This window comes from Ptychodera flava, chromosome 1, assembly GCF_041260155.1.
Source record: "Ptychodera flava strain L36383 chromosome 1, AS_Pfla_20210202, whole genome shotgun sequence".
Classification (NCBI taxonomy): Eukaryota; Metazoa; Hemichordata; class Enteropneusta; family Ptychoderidae; genus Ptychodera; species Ptychodera flava.
In genome coordinates this window covers 39,805,384-39,824,216 of record NC_091928.1, presented here as the reverse complement: position 1 = coordinate 39,824,216, position 18,833 = coordinate 39,805,384, and the positions used below count along the sequence as shown (strand labels likewise).

General features: G+C 38.5%; 2 protein-coding genes across 2 annotated transcripts in view; both read right to left on the bottom strand.

Annotated features, from left to right (window-relative positions):
• LOC139137307 (uncharacterized) overlaps positions 1-18,833 on the bottom strand; it is a 622,870-nt gene that overhangs the window by 324,125 nt on the left and 279,912 nt on the right. The window lies entirely within an intron of this gene.
• On the bottom strand, positions 10,415-16,971 carry LOC139137071 (peroxidasin-like). The gene is made up of 6 exons (XM_070705040.1): positions 16,844-16,971; positions 16,293-16,389; positions 14,229-14,484; positions 12,250-13,888; positions 11,661-11,863; positions 10,415-10,943 (listed from the first exon to the last, which is right to left on the bottom strand). Exons 4-6 carry the CDS (start codon positions 13,830-13,832, stop codon positions 10,768-10,770), a joined length of 1,962 nt encoding a protein of 653 aa, XP_070561141.1. The 5' UTR covers positions 13,833-13,888; positions 14,229-14,484; positions 16,293-16,389; positions 16,844-16,971; the 3' UTR covers positions 10,415-10,767.

The window sequence follows — 18,833 nt, the reverse complement described above, 5'->3', positions numbered from 1 at the left end:
ATTAAATAAAATACTCCAAAATTCCCTCTTGACCCTATAATACGAGGAAAAATCTTTACTTTGAAAAAACAGTATAACAAAACATTAGATAGAAAAAGAAAGGACTTAAATTGGTCAAGATAAAAAAAATGGAATTTTCAAAAGATAAGCCTGCACAGTTTTTGGAAATACTTATAAAGAAATGAATGACATCCCACCTTCAAGCCCAACTTCTGATACACTACACCCTAATGAATGGCTCTTATAAAAAACTTCTCAATAATAAATACTCATGACAGATATTGATAATAGTAGAGATACTTTAAATACTCAGGGACAAATCCCCAACCCATCTGAATATAACATACACGATAAAATACAGGAAAGCCAAATCAGAAAAGCTATCAGTCATCTTACAAATAACAAGGCCTCAGCAGAAGACAAATTGTGAAATGTTTAAATGTGAAAGTTATCATTTAACAAAAGCTATACAAAAGTTATTTAATATTGTTTTCAAATCTGGCAAAATACCACAGAAATGGAGAACTGGGTTAATATTACCAAAATTTAAATCTGGGTCTAAAACAGACACTTCAAATTACAGAGGCATTGCAATATCTAGCTGCCTTGGTAAATTGTTCACCAGTGTGTTGAATGCTAGGCTAGTATCTTTTTTAAACATGAATAATCTAATGACTAACAAACAATTCGGTTTCAGGAAAGACTGTCGAACAACAGATAACTTGTTTATACTGAAAACAATTATCAACAAATATTTACATAGTAAACACACCAAGGATGGTAAAGGTCCAAAATCAAATAAATTGTATGCCTGTTTCATTGATTTAAGGAAAGCCTTTTGACAGTGTTTGGCATGAGGGTCTTTATCAAAAGTTAATCAATAATAATATTAGCGGTCATATGTTTAATATCATAACAAATATGTACAATAATTTAAATTACAGGATAAAAACGAGTGAGGGATTAACAGAAACCTTTCAGTCTACAACAGGAGTAAAACAAGGATGTAACTTAAGCCCAACCCTTTTTAATATTTTCATAAATGATCTTCCAAATATTTTTGTAAATGACAGCTCTGACTCTCCTACATTGCTTGATACAGTAGTTAGCTGTCTACTTTATGCGGATGATGTAGTAATTCTATCAAAATCAAAGACAGGCCTTCAAAATTGTTTAGACAAATTATCAACATATACCCAAAAGTGGAAATTACATGTCAATACAGACAATCCAAAGTAATGATACAAATCGGCTACTATGTAGCAACATATTCTTTTTTGAGGGAAGGGACTAAATGTTGTGAATCAGTTTAATTACCTGGGAGTCACGATAACACCAAATGGTAAATTTAAAACAGGCATAAATATATTAAAGAAAAAAGGTATGAAGGCTCTCTTTGCTCTTAAGGGAAAAATAGGCCCGGGTATCAACTTAAGCATTCCCCTACAACTCAGTTTATTCGACAAATTGATCAGACCGATTCTTACATATGGTAGTGATATATGGGCTGATGAAAGTAAATACAATATGTCTATTGAAGATGTGCACATAAGTTTTTGCCGGTTTATTTTAAAAATTCCAAGGCATACCCCTAAGAAGGCAATATACAGTGAACTAGGGCGATACCCAATTGAAACTTTTGTACAAACTCAACTGATCAAATATTATAATAGAGTGCTAAATAGCCAAAATCCATTGATAAAAGAAGCCGTCATAGTGAATAAAAATAGCAAAAGCAACTGGTACACTAAAATTGAGTCACTCTTAACTAAAATGGAAGAATCACAAATATTAAATTCCCACGACATCTGTACAGATAGTAAATTATCAATTATTAACAACGAGTTGTGTAATATCTTTAAGTCCAAATGGAAAGAAGATATATTTTGTGACACCAAAAATAAAAAAGGAAATAGAAACAAGTTAAGAACATATACAATATTTAAGAAGGATATAGCACTTGAAAATACCATATAGAAATAAAAAACCCACAGCTGAGAGACACATTAACAAAATTCAGGCTCAGTAACCATAACTCCACATAGAAACTGGAAGACAATCTAAAACCCCTATCAACGAAAGAATTTGCAAAAGATGTACACATAATAATATTGAAGATGAGACTCATTTCCTATTTATTTGTGAATACTATAAATCAGAACGAGATAATTTATACAATATTATTCAATCAGTACACCCAACATGCCAATCATTATCACATAACAGTCATTAGAATTCATGATGAATAACAAGAAATTATACATTCTCATAGCAATGTACATTAACAAGTGTCTACTTCTCTGAGATCAATAACAAACAAGTACAATGACAAACAAATATTCTTTCCAGTTTATGTTCCATTTATGTATGTACCTTTATTTACTTATTTATTTATTTCTGATTTTGATTTTTTTGGCTACTTATTGTATTGCTTCTTTGAAGTCTCTATGTATGACGATGTTTACCCTTTCCTTAGAGTAAAGTGTGTCAATAAAGCAGATGTATAGTTATGATAGAGTTTTAAATATACAGGCCACCCGCCTTCTAAAAGTACAGCAAGTGTTATTTTGAAAACAAATACCAAAAACAAATAGGGGACAACTGCATTAACTTGCTGGTACCTGAAACCCGAGTCCTTGCCTGAGCAACTCGGGTGACAAACAGAAGACTTTTATCCCCAAGGTGTGAATGTTCCATTGTTATGTTTATCTAATCCATCTGGTGCTATTGTAGTGCCATTGTAGGAAAGGCAGGTCTGTGAAATTGATCCTCTAGGGAAGTAGGTATTCCTAAGTTAATGGAGCCTTCCAGTACGGAACTATGGCAAAAATGTGTGCACCGTCCCGCCCGATTCAGAGAAATGAAATCATCAAATCTTGGACTGTGAAAAGATCTCAAAGTTATGCAATCACCACTATCTCATGATCTAACAATGGCTTTGCCTTCGTGATTTTTACTTTCTTTACCTATCACCGTCTCGTGCCCTGATGAATTGCATCGTCAGAAGGCGTCGTCGTTGACCGGACCCATGACAGCGCCACCTATCGGATCCTCAACCAGAGTGCCGATGAAAGCATCAATGTTGTCTGGGTGTCTGTAAAGCTTCCTAAACTTCATGAGCACTTTCTGATTTTTTATTAAGTTTCGCAAATGTCTGAATTTTGCAAAGGCAAAGGTTATGTGCTGAAACAGCGCCCCTACTATCTTTTGGTCTCCTGGTAGAGGGTCTCTCCATCCCAGTGAGGGTTTATACTGGCAAGCGCAGTTGCTATACGGTTATGTTCCCGTACCATCAACACATGCAGCGACGTTAGAGTTGGTATTTCGTTGGCGCTTATATCACCGGCTTTAAAACATGGTCCCATGGTTGTCTTTGTTTCGTCTGCAAAGCATTTTAATGGATGTCTTTTATCTAGTCCTAAAAAACGGCCAACATCTTTCCATTTATGGTTCCCCTACTTCCAACAGTCCCAACTCTGACTCAAAATCTCTCATTTCTGATATAAGCTCCTCGCTATTACCGTAGACATTCATTTTATTAGTGTGGACGGAATACAATCAAAACGGTCTTAACTTTTGGAAGGTATACAAACACAGAGCGTTATAAGTTCGGAAGGCGTTTGTGGACCAAATAAAAATCTGCTTTATAAAAATAACGGTCTTTGACTAACAAATTGGTCCTTTATTAAATGTTAGACGTAAAGGTTACAGGTGAAGCTCTGATGGATCGATATTAAATGCCGATTAAGAATGCAGATAAGCACTATGATCCTAGATTTAGTGTAGCTATTGTATTTTTCCTGGACGATCATAAAGGCGAAACTTAGGGTGTATAAATCGACGGATATTAATGACACCTCAAGCTCTTCCAACATTGCGTAAATAAGCTATCTAAGGCGGGCCTAGCCTAGGTAACCTGTCTGAGATGAGGCCTTGCCTTTACACTGTACTGGCTCTATAGGCTAGCCCTATAATACTAACAAACAGGGTAGGATGAGAGGAGAAAATCTAGGTCTTCAGTGTACTGAATACAATGTATGACTTTTTTTTATTCCGCTAAACTGATGAGACAAGTATTCAACTTCTAGTCGAACAATGATTTTCACAGAATATTTGAAAAGTGACAAAATCAATGATACCGATATTTGACTATCAAAGTGGCGTTTTATCACATGCTTATCGTAATTTAAGTGTAATAGAATGTCGCTCTGGTGGCTCAATCAGATTAAAAAAACTCTTATGAATAATATTAATGCCGGTTAAGAATGCAGATAAGCATAATGATCCTTAATTTACTTGTGTTGCCATAGTCTTTTTTCTGGGTGATCATAAAGGAGGAACTTCGGGTAGATAAATCGACTGGCATCAGTGACTTCTCAACGTCTTGAAACACTGTGTAAAAGCTATCCGAGGCAATACCTAGCCTAGATAACCTGTCTGAGATGAGGCATTGCGTTTCCTACTTACTGGCTACAGGTTAGCCAGGTAATACTAACAAACATGGCAGGACAAGTGGCAAATCTAGCTCTTCAGTACACTGAAAACGATGTAATGAGTTTTTGAATTGGTCGGCCAATCTTAGGAAACAAGTGTTAAACTTCTAGTCAAACACGAATGTTTTCACAGTATCTTTGAAAAGTGATAAAATGACTGCACCACGTCGACATATCACATTGGGTCGTCCACATCGACACTCGACGACCCGCTTGAATCACTGTAATTTTTGCCAAACGTTAATCCTTCACTTTGTAGTATACGACACGGTCGCCGTCATCTTGAACTTTAAGATGCGTGACCAAGCCTGTTTATTCATTTTATGTGTATGGGCGGAATACAATCAAAACAGTCCTAATTTTGGAGAGTATCCAATTACATAGCGTTGTGAGTTCGGAAGGCGTTTGTGGTCTAATTAAGGAAGAATGCGTCTCAGAGACAGATATTCAGACTGTCAAACTTTTATAATTATTTTCTGCTATACCACTTGTAGGGGTTCATTTTAAAGTCCTTGGTGTAAGAAAACTTTTCACCGGCTTAGCTTTTTTGAAATTCGCACATTTTATATTTCTCCATTGAGTTAACACAGGGATGGCGGCCATTTTGAATTTTAAATATCGGTATATCTTGGGTTATTTGTTTCTCTAGTACCAAAATTTTCACGGTGACCCCTGATTTTTAATTTCGATTTTGAAAGAGAATGGTTGAAAGATTACTTGAGGAAGGCTTGATCAACAGTTATTTCGAGGCGCATACTACCTTAAAAAGTCTGCTCCCCCTATATGCACAACGATCTTTGAATAACAAATTGGCTGTATATCAAATGTTAGACGTAATTTACAAGTTAGAGGTTACATGTGTAGCTCTGGTGGTTCGATTTTAGATTACGGTTAGTATTATGACCGTAAATTAACAAGTGTAGCTATTGTATTTTTTCCAGTCGATCATAAGGTGGAACTTCGGTGTATAAATCGACGGATATTAATGACGCCTCAAGTTCTCGCAACATTGCGTAAACAAGCTATCCAGGGCCGGCCTAGCCTAGATAACCTGTCTGAGATGAGGCCCTGTCTTTACTACTTACTGGCTCTATAGATTAGCTCTTTAATACTAAAAATCGTGGTAGTTGAGAGGGAGAAATCTAGCTCTTCAGTGCACTGCCACTGAATACGATGTAGTGATTTTCATGCCAAGATTCCCCAGCACAAACATAAGCTAATGAAACTAGTATTAAACGTCTAGTCGAACATTGATTTTCGCAGAATATCTGAAAAGTGACAAAATCCAAGCCAAGAACTTTAGGAGTACAGAAGATACAATTGACAAGTTTGCTACAACGAGTTTTGATTCATCAAAGTGGCGTTATATTGTAATTTACTGGTAATAGAATGTCGCTCTGGTGGATCTACGAGATTAAAAACACGGACATGATCAATATTAAATGCAGGTTAAGAATGCAGATAGGCATAATAATCCTAAATTTACTTGTGTTGCCATAGCATTTTTTTCTTGGCGGAACTTCTGGTATTTAAATCGACGGACACAGATGACTTCTCAAGGTCTTGAAACATTTCGTAAATAAGCTATCAGGGGCGGGGCTTAGCCTAGATAACCTGTCAGAGGTGAAGCCTTACCTTTACTACTACGTACTGCTGCACTATAGGCTAGCCCTGTCATACTAACAAATACGGTAGGACAAATGTGGCAAATGTAGCTCTTCAGTACGCTGAAAACGGTGTAATTGAATTGGTCGGCCAAACGTCGAAACAATAGTTCAGCTTCTAGTCGAACACGATTTTTTTCACAGTATCTTTGAAAAGTTACAAAATGACTGCACCACCTGACATCGTCGGACGACCAACTCGACGACCCGCTTGAATCACTAAATTTTTTGCTAATGTTAATCCTTGCTTTGTAGTATACGATACGGTCGCCGCCATCTGGAAATACGGAACTCAGTTGTGTGACCAGCCTATTCATTCATTATATACGTGTGGACTGAATGCAATCAAAACACTCTTTGGAAGTCGTCATTATTTACGGCCAAGGGGTCGGAAGAATCCTGGGGGTCACTCAAATTCTACAAGGAGGAGTTAAATGGATTAAAAATACTGACTCTGAGTACGTATGTACTCATTGAGGGGTGTTCATACAAGTATAATAAACTGTCGACTGGGACTGCATGTGAAATTTTGAGCAAGATAAATAGTAAACGTCTGCCCAAAGATACCAGATATGAACTGAAAATGCTCACGGTTTCATTATATATTGCAGTTATGTGTAAATTTGAACCTTTACCACATGTTTGAAACTTCATTGAAAGTATTATGATCGACATAATGAACAATGTTCACCGCCGATTAATTCTAAAAGGTCATGGAGTATAAATATGTAACTAACTGAAATAAAAATATTAAATTAAAAATTCTTTGACTGCTGTCGTTGTATCACTACTTTATATAGCAAGTGTAATTACCATTGGCCAAATCCTTCAAGTCGTATATACCGACTGTGAAAGCTCATTAGATATGCAAATTATAAATTACTTGAAATGAAAATGTGAAATGACTTTCGATATTGTTTTAACCTGGTATGATCATCAATGTACATAGTATGTTTTGCCAACTTTGATCAAGTGAATCCCAGGATATATCGGATTCCGTAATTAGAAAAAGATCATTGAAAATGCAAATTAGGAATTGCTTTGAGAAAAATGCTTAATGACTTTCAATAATGTTAAATCATAGTATCTTCAGTGTTTACCAAGTTTCGTCAAACTTGATCAAGTCAATTTAGATATATATCCCCTAAATTAGAAAAGTTCATCAAATAAGCAAATTAGGAATTGTCTGAAGTAAAATGCTTAATGACTTTCAATAATTTTGTATCATAGTATCTTCAATATATGTAGCAAGTTTTGTCAACTTTGGTCAAGTCGATTCAGATATATATCCCTAATTAGGAAAGTTCATTAAATATGGAAATTAAGAATTGGCTGAAGTTAAAAAATGCTTAATGATTTTCAAAAATGTTGTATCATAGTAGCTTCAATATATATAGCAAGTTTCATCAACTTTGGTCCAATCAATTCAAATATATATCCCTAATAAGCAAAGTTCATTAAATATTCAAATGAGCAATCGGGGAAGTTAAAATGCTTAATGACTTTCAATCATAGAATCTTCAATATACATAACATTTGGTCAATTTTGATCAAGTCAACCATAGCTTATATCCACACTAATAGCCAAACACACAAATCAAACACAAACACAGAGAACGAAAAAAAGTGTAGGCGATGTGTGCAGCCGCTTTTCCTTTATTACACAACAATTTCTACAAACAAATGAAACACAACAAACTGTTCCACAGATAAGTATTCTAGCCTCCTACTGGATGAACAAAACAGTGAAACAAAAATCTAAGGACAGCAAGTATCAAAAAGCGACTGAGGAAGAGACCACACACTGGTTTCGAAACGTAACGTCAAAGAATCACCCTGTCATTCGACAGCCAGATTACGGCTACGTCTCGCCATGGCTTATATCTACACCAATAGCCAAACACACAAATCAAACACGAACACAGATAACGAAAAATAGTGTAGGCGATGTGTGCAGCCGCTTTCCTTTATTACAGTGCTCAACATTTGTAGCAAATCTCATCAATTGTGTGCATTCGTCTTAATATATATATATCAGTTTTTTTCTAAAATCATTAATTATGCAAATGAGCAAAAAGTATGTAAGCCACACCCACCAAAAACTAATCAGTTCTTGCCATTTGCTAATTAAATCTATGTACCAGATTTGATTCTGATCTGATCAGCCGTTTTTGAGATATCGGACCAACAGACAGACAGACAGACACATCGACACACAGACAGACAGACAGACAGACATCGCTGCGACATATGCTCACGTGTGTGAACACTTGAGCAAACAAATGACGCCCTCATGCAAATAAAGCAAACCCACGGTACGTCGTGCATATAGCATTGGAATCTTCACAGAAACAATATAGTAGTCAAATAAATGCATAATGCTGAACGTTTTCCTCTGGGAAATCATATTTCCTGTTTCCTTTGTAATATTACAGTTTTAAAAATGGCGGGAAATCAAAACGGTTACATTTTAAATTTACTTGTCCCATTTTTCAGTAGTAAATGACTATATCCTTTAAATTTGTAGAATTTGCCCAAGCTTAGAATTAGTGTTCAACTTCTCGTCAAACACGAATTTAATAGTATCTTTGAAAAGTGACAAAGTGATAAGCTGATATCACTCTTGGTCGTCGTCCACATCGGCGAACGACAACATGACGACCCGCTTGAATCACTGTAACTTTTGCAGCACCTTACCCGTCAGTTTGAGTATAGGAAAAGGTCGCCGCCATCTTGAAATTATGGAACTTTAAGATGCGTAACCAAGCTTGTACATTTATTTGTGTGGGCGGAATACAATCACAACAGTCTTAACTTTTGGAGAGTATCCAAAACCGGCACAGAACGCTATGAGTACAAAAGGCCAATTGAGGTAGCGATCGCTCCACAACGATCTTTGACCGTCGAAGTGGCGTTATATCTGATTATAAACATAATTTACAGGTAGAATAATGCCGCAGCGGCTGTGGTAAATATTGTGTTACAACACTGATATGATCAAGATTATAATCATAAATTTACTAGTTTTGCAATAATTGTTTCTGAGTGATCGTATAGGCGGAAGTTGGAGTGTACAAATCGACGAGCCTCGGTGACGCCACAAACCCTTGAAATATTGCCTAGATAAGCTATCCGAGGAGAGACTAGCCTAGATAAGCTATGGGATGCGAGTCTTTGCGTTTAGTGCGGCGTACTGGCACCATAGGCTAGCCAGGCTATATTCAAAAACTAGGTAGCCTAAGGATAAGTTTGGTAAATCTAGCTTTTTAGTGCACTGAATACGATGTGAGTTACTTTTTGGATTTGGATATAATTTATCTGAATAAATTATATTATATCTTAGATACTTGTCTTTGCTGCTTAAGGATAACTCATGCAACGGCTCGCCAAAGGTGACCGCAAGCGGCTCGTTGATGAACTAGCGTCACTGCACAATGATTGGAATGTTTTTCCTTGATGGCATGAACTAATTAATGACACTTAGGATTGATATCCCTTTATGATAGACGTAGGCTACCTTAAATTTCGTTATTGGTTCCAACTTTTAGGAAATATGTTTATATGTATTGAAATGAAATGCAAAACTCAAATAGCTTTACAGAGATATACAAGGTTTTAATGGCCAGTGTGGAGACTTTGATTGTGACAGGACTCTGACCTCTTTATCATGTTAAGAGAACGCTCAGGACAAAATGGCATTCTCCTCTTTACCTTTATTTACGCATATTTTCATGAAGTGTATAACACTTCGTAAACATTCAGTTTTGTCGACATGTTGTTTGCTGTTGAATGTGCGATGAAAAGGAACAAATTAATCTTGGTAATGATGGTGATCAAGGAACACTTTTAAAGGCAAATACTTAAGATGGCAATAACTGTGTTTTAACTGTCTTCAATCAGGAAATTGTTTAGTGTGTCAGACAAAGGTTATGATCCCCAATACAAAGTAGTATCAAGAAAAGTAAAATATTTACACTTCAAAAGCGATTGTTTCATTCGGCTTTATCAGATCTGAACTGTCATGTCTCATAAATACAAGTTAAAAAACAACTCAGAGCGCTAGATTTTCCAAATAAATTCAAAATTCTAAAAGTAATATAAATGAAATATACTAATGTGCATTGCAATACACGTTTTTTGGGTGTCAACACATCACTACAATATGTTTAATATGGTTTCTATCAACGCCTATAATCCGGCATGAATTGCTGATTACCAGTCGGGGGTGGGGGGGACACCATTGCATCGCTGGCGCTTAGGTCAGTTTTAAAATTTTATAATGCTTTGAATGGACCAAGAAGAAACACAGCTATGAATCCGCCCAAAAATAACACAACACTTCGTAATGACGAAGTTTTAGTGGCAAAATGCTGAATCACTGTAAAATGTAAAATTAATTGTATGCACGTAGAATGGAATTATAAACACTGAATACAGAACAGTCTTCATGGTATTTAATGTTGTTGGGTTTTCAGGAGTTCAGAAGTAAAAAAGACTCTGTTAGAAAAATGTCTTCCTATGGAAAGAACTAGTCTACGAAGTAACCACTACAGAAAATGAACAAGTCGCGCAGTTCCCGGAAGAGTCAGTCGCTGAGTAAGTAACTTTCGTCACTCCCTCTGGGAACGCATCTCCACTGCGAAGGTGCTAACAACCGTAACACTGTCATCGACATTATCCACGACATAAGGCTCGGCCCAGGAGATTGTCCATTCTTTCTTCGTAAGTGATGGAGGAATTTTGAACACAATGTCTTCGGGACACTTCATTTTTGGCGCTTCTTTATCTGAGACGACAAGACGTCAAGAGTTAATTAGTACAATCACGTATTGCATCACTTTTGCTGAATGTCAAGGACCAGAAATAATTTTTTTCTTTGGCCTAAAAAGAAACAATACTAGCCTTCTTATTTGATGTTCTTAGAGCAGAAGAAAGTGTTTTTAAAATCTGTGCAAGAAGTCTCTCATACTACAATTTGCTCATGTTTATTAATTATATATATATATATATATATATATATAAGAAAATAATTGGACATCTTATTGTTTTTTTGTAAACATTATTTCCTATGGGCATGAGAATTATCTTGTACACACATATGCGTGACACACAAAACAGCCATGTACATGGTGTACGCTTGGTGCTCTATCCACGACAGAAAGGAGTACCAAAAGCCTTATGAATTGCGGTACCACTTTGCAGTGCTCGTGTCTTACCTCAGATCCAAGAAAAAATAAATAACGTAAATTTTTCAGTCAAAATAAGGATATACCTGTAGTTTGAATTTTGAAATTAATTGCGACAAGGATCAGGTAAAGACGAGCAATTGGAGATTATCACTTGCAGTTAGATAGAAAACATATTCAGGGTTCCAAAGCAAAGCCTACAAATTATACACATGTAGAGGGTAAGCAGTGATTTGCAAATCGTAAAACATCTGATAGTGAACAAACATGAGGGTGGGACAAGTCCGTATCAAACGTTATCACTATTTCTATCAAACCTGTCTCATCTCGCCGCCACTTTTCCAGGTCAATTTCGGGAAGATCTTGACATTTCTTGAAAGAGGACATGTCGGCTCTCCGAAATACGTTGGTCGGCAGTTCACCAATATCAGTGTTGTCGCAGATTACACGCGCCAGTGAAGACTTCTTCAGCTCGAGTAACTGAGAGCTTGTGAACACCCCTGGATTTTCGTACCAGAATCTGATATGAAAACATTATACGTTCACTCATAAAAGTTATACTAGTGGCTTGTAAATACCTTTATCTTACTTTGATGTCGGAAATTATGGAAGCATAAGGATGAAGAACTAAAGGTCCGATCAGGCAACGGATCTTTGCTAGGAGTTTTCAGATTAAATAAACGGAGTAATGGTACAGTTTTAAATATTCAGGCCACCCGCCTTCTAAAAGTACAGTTATTTTGAAAACAAATATGGAACTGTGGCAAAAATGTGTGCACCGTCCCGCCCGATTCGGAAAAATAAAATCATCAAATCTTGGACTGTGAAAAGATCGCAAAGTTATGCAATAACCCCTGTCTCATGATCTAACAATGGCTTTGCCTTCGTGATTTTGATTTCCCTTACCTATCACCGTCTCGTGTCCTGATGAATTGCATCGTCAGAAGGCATTCGTTGAGCGGACCCATGACAGCGCCACCTATCGGATCCTCAACCAAAGCGCCGATGAAAGCATCAATGTTGTCGGGGTGACCGTAAAGCTTCCTAAACTTCATGAGCACTTTCTGATTTTTTATTCGTTTTCGCAAATGCCTGAATTTTGTTACTTTTGCAAACCCACAAAATTCCAGCCACTTCGTGTAAGACGGCAAGCCGTGGTCCCTGCCACGCTGAATGTCCATGGCTTCTAAATCGAGTGACATCCGATCTGAAGTCTCAAACAAATGCTCAGTCAATGCAGACGACACAAGTTCTTCAGAGTTCAAGTCTTTGGCGCCAACAGCAAACAACCCCCGTATTATGGGATCGATGCCGCCCTGTTCAATAATTCGCCATGGCTGGAAGAATCCATGTTGAAGCATCAAGTTCCCCTCTGGAATCGGCTCAAAATCAGAATCGAGTCGGGCAATCACTGGTGCGATGAACGCGTGGCCACAGCGAAGTGCAACTGTAGCGAAAACGTTGCTCACCGAAGCATCCACATCGGGCTTATACCCCATGTACGGGCCCACCTTGTCCAAGGCGCGCTTGCTAGCAATGCTCGGTAGGTACTCGGCAAAGGTTATGTGCTGAAACAGCGCCCCCACTATCTTTTTGGTCTCCTGGTAGAGGGTCTCTCCATCCCAGTGAGGGTTTATACTGGCTAGCGCAGTCGCTATGCGGTTATGTTCCCTTACCATCAACACATGCAATGACGTTAGAGTTGGTATTTCGTTGGCTCTTATATCACCGGCTTTAAAACATGGTCCCATGGTTGTCTTTGTTTCGTCTGCAAAGCATTTTAATGGGGGTCTTTCATCTAGTCCTAAAAGTGGTCTTCCACTTTCCATTTCTGGGTCCCCTACTTCCAACAGTCCCAACTCTGATTCGAAATCTCTCTTTTCTGATATAAGCTCCTCGCTATTACCATAGACATGTGACGCATCGATGTAGGAATTTACGGCGTTTAGTTGCTGGCGTGCGATCTTATCCGTCTCGTCGAGAGATGACTGACCGGTGCCACAGACAGCCCCCGATCTTGTGAATTCGATACAAGTTTGATTCGGTCGTCTCGGGTCATTGGCGGGAAGCTGGATGGGAAAACATGGCGGAATATTGTCGCAAATTTTACTACAACTTTTCCCATGAGCGAAAGAAATGTGGCTTGGTTCTGCGATTGTCAACTGCATATCATGGGCCAGAAATTGTCCCCAAACGACGGCCATGCCTGTCAGAATCTTATGTTCAGTGAGCTCATGGCTTGATATGATTTCTGTTGACACTGTCCGTGCAAGGGGCATCTCGAATCCATTGTGTAGTTTCCCTGGCGCCCAACCTACCGGTGTGTGAAGACCATTTTCATAAGCGGCGCCAAGCCATCTGATGTGAGGCTGGAGTGACGACCCACGACGAGGGTGACGGAAATTATTGCATGTGCCGTCCGGCGACCGATATTGGGCGTGAAAACACATCGATTCGTCACAGGTCTTACTTTCATGGCGATATGCCATGCAGCCTGTCTCCTCTGACAGGTATTTCAATTCCTCCGCCGATAAAGCTTCGATACCTGTAGAAGAAACAACAGATATATGACTATAATATTGCAACTAATCGGAATTTCCCTGAAAACAATGCATGCCATTGATATTTCTCCTTGTTACAGCTTGTCTTTATGACAGACCAGTTATGCATACAAGATAAGTAATGAACAAGATTATCACACTATCCTTTGGCGAAATCGGAATCAGTTGGGAAAATAATTATACGTGCATCAAAAACGTTTCCTCGCATGTGAACTAGTTACCCTAAATTTAACGAAGTGGAATGCCTGCAGTTAGATACGCTTGGGAGGGAGAGAGAGAGAGAGAGAGAGAGAGAGAGAGAGAGAGAGAGAGAGACCAACTTACCTCCAACCGTATTCAGTTGCTACAGTACTTTTGGCAAGAGAGTCCACTATGTCGACAGCCACTTCAAGAATGTCTTGAGACGTCGCCATTTCGATGGCTTTCTGAGGAGGATATCTGAAGAGGGTGTGGAAATCACTCGGTGTCTTCGGACAGAGATCTTCAAAGTGTTCTTGACTCTGATGTACGGCACGGTGAACGTGCGATGCCGCCTCCTCAATGACGTCATTCAGCATTTCAAATCGATCATTATTCCTACCTGTACATATATAGAAGTGATTGACGTGTTTGACTGATTGAAATATTTGAAAAATCTGTGATTTGTTAGACAGTGTAACTATCCAGCCTCCTGCACACTTCGTTTTTCTTGCTTGATGAATAAGTTAATGCTAGGGACACTGTATATATTTATTTTATTACTGACATGCCTCGATGTGAGTGCAAATCAGTGCATTGATTTAAATAGGAACATCCGGGGAGATAGCGGGCCGTTGAACGATGTACAGACCGGTTACCATGGTTAACCGGTCCGGTGAAGCCCTTCGATGTTTTCGACGTCAAAGTAGACGCTTAACGCTAAATGTAAATATCCATGCGCGCACTGCTATTTTGATTTTCGTTAAAATCTGTTTGATGCTGGTCGATAACGGTAAAATTGTTTGAAAATGCCCTGCAGGTAACTAAATGTAATATAGCATTTACTGTTAAGAGACATGTAATAAAATATTATTGCCTGAATACTAGGTTTATGTGCCCTTGCAGCAGGAGACAATTTGCCCTCCTGGCGTCGGGCAAATTGTCACTTGCTCTCGGGCACATAAACCCATGTATTCAGACAATAATATTTCGCCAGGTACTTCCCAATACTAACGATTAGTGATACCAATCGATCGATATATTGAAAAATTTCAAAGCGAGCCAAAAGAGCATGGATAACCTGATGAAATACGTTTATAGTGTTACGCCGTGTGACAGTTGTGTGCTAGTCTATAACTTTCGACAAGTTAGGTACACATTGTTGTCAAAAAACACACTCACGGAAATAAGAAATAAGAGTAGTACATGTATAGTGTAACTGCAAAATTGTAGCTCTACGGTGAGGCGGTCGGTGAGTTTTGGTTTTTGCGACATCCTACCAGTAGAGCTACAGTGCCGAAGGCCCTGAAGCATACAAATAAGCACGCTGCACATGGCATGGCATTTTGATGTAAAATCCCATATACTTACTGCATTTGGTCATACTGATTTATCACTACTGAAGATTAAACACTATACTACACGAACCTTGTGGTGTATGGGGTTTGGTATTTGTTCAAATACGTCGATCGCGTTCCAAAAACATTTCTTGGAGCCGCCATTACCAACTTCCGGTAATGGCGGCTCCAGAAACACGCTCAATGTTCACGGAACGCGATCGACCTGTCTGTGCTAATACCAAACCCCATAAACGACAAGGTTAGTGTAGTATAGTGTTTAGTCTTTAGTAGTGATAAATCGGTACGACCAAATGTAGTAAATATGTGGGATTTTACATGAAAATGCCGCGCCATGTGTGGCGCGCTTATTTTGTATGCTACAGGGCCTTCGGCATTGTAGCTCTACTGGTGAGCGATGTCGCAAAACCCAAAACTCACCGACCGCCTCACCGTAGAGCTACAATTTTGCAGCTAATGGTAGTGGTACTATACGAACTTTTCTCTGTATTTTACATTTTCTATGCCGAGACAGAAAATTGCAAAACTCGGAGACTCCCATGGGTGCATGCGTTACATTTAAACATAAAAATGTATAATTACTCCTGGAAAAGTTTCTACGCAAAACAACAGACTTTTTTAGTTCCAAATCGTGCATAGTATGACTAAAATGGACCTGGACGAAAACTCTCTCAAACGTTATTTTGAGCTAAACCTATATCGCTATGGAAACCTCTTGGAACTTTGTTGTTGTCAGTGCACTTGGCTCAGAAATCAACGGCTTGAATCTCTGTTCTTATCAACAGTAGTTATCTATGAAGACGTATTTCTGTACATCGTTTCTACGCAGTTCATTTTCACTGTTTAATCTTACCTTTACAGCTGTTGATCACCAAAAGAATCCCAAGAAGCACTGGGACATTTGAAAACATGGTGCGAAGGCAGTTTCTGAAGCTTGTACGGAGAGCGACCTGCGACAAAACGTATGATAATTTCTAAAATGACTCCATTTAACGTGGGTAGACATATCTTTGGCGGTAATCACATTTTAAGGTCTAACACTATTTGTCTGCTTGTCAGTGACTACAACTCCATTGACAGGGCTTTTCGAGTATACTCACTCGTCTATAAATGTGGGTGTTTTCATTCAACTGTCGAAAGGCACGCGAAAGGATCTGTCTTTGTGATATGAGTAAAGATCAAGACAGCTTTATCTGGACAAACGTCGAGTTGTGCAAGCAAGGTGCGCGACTGAAAATCCTATGAGGTAAGGCTGACGTTTCCCTTACCCATGTCAAACTTCGACATTTGCATTCAAACTCACGAAACTAACTGAGAATGACGTAATGTGATGTTTCACCGCCCAGTAACGAAGGTATCGGGGTAAGTGCAAGAAAGGTTCATCAAAAGTGATGTAGAACTCACCTACACTAGCTGGAAGCGGAACACGTTTACGTTCAGAATAGGGTCACTGCTACCATGCCTGGTCGTCTGCCCGTTGTTCTGTCCTACGGCCTGTGCACATCTGGTATACATGTGCATGGAGCCAATCAGAATAAGTCTTGACTCGTCACCTTAGGTACACGCATCTTGGCAATAGATGAATTCCATCGTACGTAGACTGGCGAATCGGGTCAAAAAATTTCCGCGTGCAGAAAAACATCGGACTTTAGGCTGGAAACACAATTAACCCTTTGAGCGCTGTAATTTTTCCCACCAAAATTTTAGTGCAAAATTTTACCAATTTTTATGAATTTATCTGCAATTTTTTAATAATTTTGGACCAAATGGACATCACATTTCATCGGCTACAGTTTTTTATCAAAATTTTGGCATAAGTATGAAAAAAATTGACTGGAGTATATTTTGTGAAAGTGACATAAATTGACTTTGGCGCTCAAAGGTTAATCAGTCCAGCTTGAATAGAGTGACAAAAACCGTCTCGTATCAATATTTGACGACTGTAAACTATATATCACGAGTTTGTGCAATCGACTATACGGTATATTATGGAATACCATTGCCATAGTTAAACGTTTGATAATAAAACCATGGTATACACTATTGAGTTGGTAGGCCGAAGAATTAGTTAGGAACTCATTTAGTTGTATTTGTGGTCTTTGCGGGATGTGGATTTCTTCAATGTTATATTTTGACTTATGCATCTTTTAGTTCCAACAGTTGTTTTACAAATCTTAAATGGGGTCGCTTGAATTGATGAAAATGGAGTAGAGAAAACGTGAGATTGCAGTGATCAACAGAGGCATCATTGTGAGGATGGGATTTGCGCCCTCTACGTCATCAAGACCCCGCAGAACCAGGTCGGTGATCTCAGGACGAACCTCCAGACATGCCAGACGAGAATAACGATCCTGAATCCGAATCTGACAAAAGTACTTTTCATATAGGTAGACGTAAAGAGTTCTTGGAGTTTTTTACATTTAATTTTTAAGTTTACTTGTCCTGAGGTGAGTGTTCTATATTTCCAGGTTAGTCCCTCGGCTTATCACGACAGTTGCTAGCAATTTGATCGCACTTGATCAGCTTGATGACAGCGCCAGCTACGATAAAGGTTATAAGAAAATTTTGAAATCCACAAAAATACACATGACTTTAAACACCCGAAATTTCATTTCTTTCAAACAGGGCGCTCTAGATAATAACACACGTAAAATTTTGCAGTATGACAATGGCGCCCTCTAACATGATACACTTTTTTTCAACAGTGAACAAATAGCATTTTAAAGTACAGCCGATGCACTGACCAACCTGTTTGGGAGAGGGAGACTGTTGAAGGTTAGTCACATTTTTTAATACTCCCAGACAGGACTAAACTGTACAAAAGTGAGAGTTTTTTTGTTTTATCCAATCGTAGACACGATTTCATCGATGTAGGAGTTCATTTACTATAAACATCACTAAGTCGGTGTTTTGTCCGTGTTGCACTCTTTTGTCGCGCTTTGCTACTTGCCCGCCGAACGATACAAAATATTCTTGCATTATTATTGTCTGTCATCATGTGAAGGATATTTATATTGTCTTGTGTTGCATTTCATTGCAGTCGCCTTGAAACGGCCCAATTGAGGGCAACAATGGCACAGGCGGCCATCGACAGTCTGAGCGATGCTCTGTCTAAGGTTTCCATCTCATGTCATCGTATTCTCTTAACCAATCAGAGTGTTTACACCCGCGTAATCAGGAAATACTTTTCCTGACTATAAAAACTCTTAATTTCTCAACATGTTTTCCTAGACCGAAAATGACTCGAATTTTCTTTCAGAATTTGTTTACATCGATATTTTTTACTAAGTAGTTCAGCGGGCACGCTGACATGATTTTGTAGGTTAAAATATCAACCGATATCGGATGTAATAGACGCCCTCACCATCAAAAGGTCAGCATAATCAACAGATCA

Bases quoted from the DNA above. Each gene is read 5' to 3' on its own strand.
- LOC139137071 (XM_070705040.1), bottom strand. From the start codon at position 13,832: ATGGCATATCGCCATGAAAGTAAGACCTGTGACGAATCGATGTGTTTT. The intron at 11,864-12,249 runs GTAAGGGAAATC...TTTTCATATCAG, and splicing joins AGGACACGAGACGGTGATAG to ATTCTGGTACGAAAATCCAG. The intron at 10,944-11,660 runs GTTTGATAGAAA...TTGTCGTCTCAG, and splicing joins GTGGCGGCGAGATGAGACAG to ATAAAGAAGCGCCAAAAATG.